Source organism: Diaphorina citri, unplaced genomic scaffold (assembly GCF_000475195.1).
Source record: "Diaphorina citri unplaced genomic scaffold, Diaci psyllid genome assembly version 1.1 scaffold1035, whole genome shotgun sequence".
Classification (NCBI taxonomy): Eukaryota; Metazoa; Arthropoda; class Insecta; order Hemiptera; family Psyllidae; genus Diaphorina; species Diaphorina citri.
In genome coordinates this window covers 6,196-13,082 of record NW_007378465.1, presented here as the reverse complement: position 1 = coordinate 13,082, position 6,887 = coordinate 6,196, and the positions used below count along the sequence as shown (strand labels likewise).

The window sequence follows — 6,887 nt, the reverse complement described above, 5'->3', positions numbered from 1 at the left end:
GTACCCTATTTCCTCAGTTATTTGTAAGTAGGTACCCTATTTCCTTAGGTATTTTGTAAGTAGGTAGGTACCCTATTTCCTCAGTTATTTTGTAAGCACCCTATTTCCTCAAGTTATTTTGTAAATAGGTAGGTACCCTATTTCCTCAGTTATTTGTAAGTAGGTACCCTATTTCCTTAGGTATTTTGTAAGTAGGTAGGTACCCTATTTCCTCAGTTATTTTGTAAGCACCCTATTTCCTCAGTTATTTTGTAAATAGGTAGGTACCCTATTTCCTCAGTTATTTTGTTTATTGTCTGAGCTCCTAGACCCTTTTCCCTATTTCCTCAGTTATTTGTAAGTAGGTACCCTATTTCCTTAGGTATTTTGTAAGTAGGTAGGTACCCTATTTCCTCAGTTATTTTGTTTAGTGTCTGAGCTCCTAGACCCTTTTCGAAACTCTATGGTTTACATATTCTTTATTTATAAAATTTGCAAATGAAATATGTACCTATTTCTTCAAGTAAAGAGGGGAAGGAGTCAGCATGAATGCTAGCACTGTTTCCTCGTTCAATGGACAAAGCAATCCTTTCAACAAGGAAAGACAGCGTGGCTCCCTACTGACCTCCAATCAGGAGGTTACTTAGGCTAGCCACTTGCTATCAGGTCTACTTGATACCTGATGAGCATAGACTATCAGGTGACCTGACAGGCGGACCTGATCAGTTGAATCTGTCAGGCCTTGGTCATCGAGAACCAAGTCAATTAATATTATACATAGGTACCTAATAAAATTACTTATATTAAGGAGCGCGGTAGCGCTCCGCCCAGATGGAGTTGATTTTCTTGTGGAAATCGTTCAGATCGACCCCCATCTCGTCGGGTCGGGTGGAGTCGTGTGTCTCCGGAATCTGGAAGACGAACAAACGAACATGATGAGTACTGATTCTTAGGATATTTCTTTAAATTTCGGGTCGCAGTAGGAGCATCAATATTAACTTCCCTACTAGGCAGTAGGTAGGCATGTATAATATTCTTAATTGTACATGTAGTGCAGTATAGTAAAGGCTAAAATTGATACTGTACACAGGTACTGTGCGTACTGAAACTTGGCCTGGGGAACTGCCGTGCTCTCAGATTTAAGAGAGAAGGGGGTTTCACCTCCTCTTGTTAAAGGACATTTCAGTCTCATCCTAGCATTGTAAATTTCAATGACATTTACATGTAGTGCAGTATAGTAAAGGCTAAAATTGATACTGTACACAGGTACTGTGCTTACTGAAACTTGGCCTGGGGAACTGCCGGTTTCACCTCCTCTTGTTAAAGGACATTTCAGTCTCATCCTAGCATTGTAAATTTCAATGAACCAAGATCTGTTGGGAGATTCTATGATTTCTTTTGATGAGCCAGATGAATGTAAGTACCCTATTTCCTCAGTTATTTGTAAGTAGGTAGTACCTACTTTCGGGTCGCAGTAGGAGCATCAATATTAACTTCCCTACTAGGCAGTAGGTAGGCATGTATAATATTGTTAATTGTACATGTAGTGCAGTATAGTAAAGGCTAAAATTGATACTGTACACAGGTACTGTGCTTACTGAAACTTGGCCTGGGGAACTGCCGTGCTCTCAGATTTAAGAGAGAAGGGGGTTTCACCTCCTCTTGTTAAAGGACATTTCAGTCTCATCCTAGCATTGTAAATTTCAATGACGAAATGTCTCTAATGTTACCCAATTCCTTGTCCCTTATTGAGTATTGTTTTTAAAACTTCAAAATTGCAAACTTACAGCATTCGGATCCCGCAAGATGTAAATATCAAAGAACACAGTCTTCTCACTGAACATACTATTTGTATTATCAATACAAAACTCATGGATGCCCTCTTCAGTCACAACATACTCGTGTGTGTCCACAGTCACATTGTTTCCACTGATAATGTCCGCTTGCGATGGCGATCTGAAGTAAAACGAGATATCCTGGCTGTCCTCTTGACTGGACGATAGGACCTGATAGTCAATATACACGGTGGATCCATGATTCAAATGTTCGTAGAAACAGTCGCTACGCCCTGGTTGAACGATGACTGTCAAGGTGATGGATTTGCCGTCTTGGAACGCCTCAGATGAGGATGTGAATGTCGCTCTTGAAAGGAGAACCAATAGATGTCCCAGCAGAAGTGTTGTCAGTCTCATAATTTGGACATATAGCTGGTTGAACGATGACTGTCAAGGTGATGGATTTGCCGTCTTGGAACGCCTCAGATGAGGATGTGAATGTCGCTCTTGAAAGGAGAACTAATAGATGTCCCAGCAGAAGTGTTGTCAGTCTCATAATTTGGACATATAGATGATAAGTACACTTGGAGAACAATTAAGATGAATACAAAGTGATCAGTCTTTTCAAGATGGACTTCTAATGATGTTTGTAAAACTAACCTAAAACACTTGAAAATGTGAAACGAATTCTGGAAATGGTGTTGATATCTATTAGTTGTGAGTGAACTAAAACACTTGAAAAAATGATGGCTAAATCGACGCAGATAACAGAGCTACTTTCGTGGGATAAGGACTCTGTTGAAAGCTATCTCCATCCATAATTGGACACTGAAAAAGAGTATTATAAAATGTAAAAAGTCCATGGCAATAAAACTAATACACTTGTCAAATGATTTCCACAAATGGGAAAAAGTCACCACAACTGTGAGTTTATTTACACGCAAGAAAACAGCTGAGTTGAACAACAACTGGCGCTACTAAAAGAACAGAACGATGTAATAACAGAAGTGAACTGAGCCAAGCACTAAACACCTAATTGATAAGAGTGTTAGTCAAATACTGGTAGAGCCAATAAAGTCTGTCAATAGTAGGTATAGCTCGGGAATACACAGTAATGTACAAGTGGTCAGAGACTCAGCTGATAAGTAATGATAACAATATGGTAAACAGCTTGAACTCGTAAAATCGATAATATCACATCTTTTCAGTGTTTTAGTCACCCCCTAATTAAATTGAATACCTATCTTATTGGATTTTGTAACTGACGTTTGTCACACATTATTTTCTTAAAATTTCAATAGCTTTGGGTTTGCTTGGTAAATTTTCACGCTAATAATGAACTCGAAAACTCACAATAGGTAATTATGTAGGTACATAATAATACGTACCAAATGTACATACTGACAACTACTTATTATTGAAATATTTCATCCCTCATTTGATATTACAAACAGTAAAAGCATACAAACGCAACCCAGGTTTCACATACAAAGTGATTCTCCTAATTTTCATTCATACCTAAATTAAAACCAACAAATTAAGAGAAACAGTTCGAACACGATCAAAACAAACACGTCAACATCCCACAGTAACTCTTTCAAAACGACTCCAAAATTTCAATAGCTTTGGGTTTGCTTGGTAAATTTTCACGCTAATAATGAACTCGAAAACTCACAGCAGGTAATTATGTAGGTACATAATAATATGTTCCAAATGTACATACTGACAACTACTTATTATTGAAATTATTAGGAATTTGTCAAATCATCCCTAATTTGATATTACAAACAATAAAAGCATACAAACGCAACCCAGGGGTTACATACAAAGTGATTCTCCTAATTTTCATTCAAGCCTAAATTAAAACCAACAAATTAAGAGAAACAATGCGAACACGATCAAAACAAACCCGTCAACATCCCACAGTAACTCTTTCAAAACGACTCCAGAGTTTTTAAAATAAATTAATTTTAAAAGGAGCCTACAATACTGTATATCCCAATAAATTTGTTTCGACAGGAGCACGGCTCTGAATATCCGACATTAACCCCAAACAACTTATCCAGGATTCACTTCAAGCCATCACGAATTCACGATATAAACTGTGGGTTTGTGGATAAACACTTAAAACTCCGAGACTCAAGTGCCAAAAACGAAATAAAAAACGATTTCAATATTATCAAGACGAGAATATAGCACAGGACACATTTTTAATGCCTGAATATGGAACATAATGGGGCTTATTGTGTAGCAATCATTCACTTGTACAGAATACAGTTTATCTTGTATTCGTGAATATACATATTTATGTCATTCAATATAGCACAGGACACATTTTTAATGCCTGAATATGGAACATAATGGGACTTATTGTGTAGCAATCATTCACTTGTACAGAATACAGAATACAGAATACAGTTTATCTTGTACCCTGAAAGTACCTAGGTTCGTTTCAAGTAGATTCGTAAGAACCTACTTGAAAATGTCTAGAAATACAAAGTTGTAAAGCCTCAAATTGTTGTACCTCCTCCTTCTTCCCTTCCTCCTCCTCCTCTTCTTCTTCTTCTTCTTCTCTTTGCGTATTTATTGAAAACTTCAACTAGCCGTGTTTTAATGCAACATGCAATCTGACTTGTATTGCAGTCAGCTCCTCAGGTAATGCAACATGGGTAGTCCAGTCCCTTGTATGTACTAAATTACCTTCCAATCTCCACCATAATTTGAGACTTCTACACTCCTCTTCTCCTACCATGGCGTTTTGAGAAAGTACCTAGGTTCGTTTCAAGTAGATTCGTAAGAACCTGCTTGAAAATGTCTAGAAATACAACGTTGTAAACCCTCAAATTGTTGCACCTCCTCCTTCTTCCCTTCCTCCTCCTCTTCTTCTTCTTCTTCTCTTTGCGTATTTATTGAAAACTTACTTCAACTAGCCGTATTTTAATGCAACATGCAATCTGACTTGTATTGCAGCCAGCTCCTCAGGTAATGCAACATGGGTAGTCCAGCCCCTTGTATGTGCTAAATTACCTTCCAATCTCCAACCTCCATCCTCAAACTTGCCGGCGATTGAATGGAAAACTTGGAGCTAATCTGAGCTTTGGATCTCGGCGCGGCATGTAATTCATTACACTATTTGAAAACACTTTGCCAAATGTAGGCCAAACTTTGTTCTAAGTTGGGTAACCTCATGAATATTAATGGCTTTGACTAGAAGCGTTTCCAGTTTTAAATATAGAAAATGTTGCGCCTCCACTATTATGTATGCTAATTCAACATTCTTAATGAGGGGATATGTCATTAGGTATTCACCCATATAGCACGAACCTAATGCTGAAATAGCTGGAACAACAATTAGCAGCAAAATATCTGCCATAATGTTTAAGGTTTGAGCACACACTGCATTTAAATGTGTTTTCCATGATAAGTAATGTTAAGTCTATTTTCATTTTTTACTTTCTATTACTAAAGTATAGTGAAGCTATACCTACTACTAATGAGAAAGTATTGCAATCGGTCCATTTTTTACTACTAAGGTTTTTAGTAACGGGGTTTACCCTCTATGAGTATTAGGTGACAAGATACCCACCTCCCACATCACCCAACTTGAGTGGGACCAGGAAAATATGAAAATAGTGAATGTGCTAAAAGCACCAAATTTTGAAGGTGATACGAAATGAGGAGTTTGATAGGAGGGTAGGGGAAAGTGTAAAAGGTCTACATTTCAGTTTATTACCAAAGTTTGTGGTAAACTTTACATTAGAGAGGGAAATTATCCATTGACCTTTTGTTTCACACGTTCTCCTTTCCGTGTCACGGCCAAAAAAGTTCTAATCTAAAAGTTCTCTAATGGAGTATTTTGTGCATTCATAATTTTGTAGCTCAATTTGTAATTCAACATTTTGAGAGTTTGTTGAATGCCCTTGATGTAATTTACCTAGGTACCTTGATCAAATTCGTCAAAATGCAGTTACCTCCTTTCTAACAAAATCTTTCCTCTCCTCTCATCAATTTTGTGCATTCATAATTTTGTAGCTAAATTTGTAATTCAACATTTTGAGAGTTTGTTGAATGCCCTTGATATACATAATTTACCTAGGTACCTTGATAAAATTCGTCAAAATGTAGTTAGCTCCTTTCTAACAAAATCTTTCCTCTTCTCTCATCACAGGAATAGGTTACCTTTATCTTGAATTAGAAAATGTGGTACTCTTGGTACATCCGCTAAATTGAATATCTCCTCCCGATCCCGATGTTTCTAGACTTTGAGACGAATTTTTCCTCTCTTCTGAGAAAAGTTGCATTTTGTGCAAAAATCACAACAAACAACTTACTTTATTGTAGTCTCCTCATCATTTGTTTCAACCCTGAGATTGGTTTGATTAAAGCTCTCCATTCTACTCTATCAGATGTCTTCCTCCTATGTGCACTAAAACCCCATTGTTTAGAAGTTCAAAGGAACAAAAAATCACAACAAACAACTTACTTTATTGTAGTCTCCTCATCATTTGTTTCAACCCTAAGATTGGTTTAATTAAAGCTCTCCATTCTATTCTATCAGATGTCTTCCTCCTATGTGTATATACTAAAACCCCATTCTTTAGAAATTCAAAAGAGCAGGGATTCTGGTTGTTATAGCTTCAATTTTCAATTCAATAAAGCATTTATTACAAATGTACGTTTGCTTATGTTACAATGTTACATGCAAATACAATACAAAATTACAAACATAATAAATACAAAGAGCAACAACTGAAATGTGACAGAGGTGGGATTTTGGTACTGCTCCCGATAACAAGTAGGAGAATAATATACGAGTGTAAAAGAAGAAGGGGAAGAAGAAGAGGAAGGGGAAGAAGAAGCTTTCCTCCGTAAATACATAAAAAAAAACATTATACTACCGTTCTAAGACCCTTCTCTTTCTCCCCAGGGACCGACAATGGATCAGGGGCTCCTCAGTCAAAGCCAGGCAGTGCAGGATCGTCAACCCGTGACGGGGCTGCCCGACTGCTACAGCAGTGCCAAAAGAACGAGTGGCCTCCAGTGGACCAAGTGCTCAAGGGCCTGGAGAAACTGGTGGCAGCCGCCACTGACGATGTCAACACACAGCCTCTGGCCGGCGGGGCGGAGCCGGCA

At 37.8% G+C, this 6,887-nt stretch overlaps 1 protein-coding gene and 1 long non-coding RNA gene across 6 annotated transcripts in view; both read right to left on the bottom strand.

Moving 5' to 3' along the window:
- The window catches only part of LOC103513845 (transmembrane emp24 domain-containing protein 5-like), a 14,056-nt gene extending 11,873 nt beyond the window's left edge, over positions 1 to 2,183 (bottom strand). For all 3 annotated transcript variants that reach the window (XR_003392782.1, XM_026826946.1, XM_026826945.1), the window contains exon 1: positions 1,767 to 2,183. Coding sequence is in view for 2 of the 3 variants with exons in the window: in XM_026826946.1 (XP_026682747.1) it covers positions 1,767 to 2,171 (405 nt within the window). In the remaining variant the exon portion in view is untranslated. The remainder of the gene's footprint in view (positions 1 to 1,766) is intronic.
- A 27-nt stretch (positions 2,184 to 2,210) lies between these two features.
- LOC113469334 lies at positions 2,211 to 5,135 on the bottom strand. Of its 3 annotated transcripts, none has more exons than XR_003392786.1 (2): positions 5,079 to 5,135; positions 2,211 to 2,582 (listed from the first exon to the last, which is right to left on the bottom strand). It is a non-coding gene; the product is annotated as an uncharacterized LOC113469334 (long non-coding RNA). The 3 variants fall into 3 exon arrangements; XR_003392784.1 differs by lacking the exon at positions 5,079 to 5,135 and adding an exon at positions 3,740 to 3,992; XR_003392785.1 differs by lacking the exon at positions 5,079 to 5,135 and adding an exon at positions 3,273 to 3,352.
- Positions 5,136 to 6,887: the final 1,752 nt, after the last annotated feature.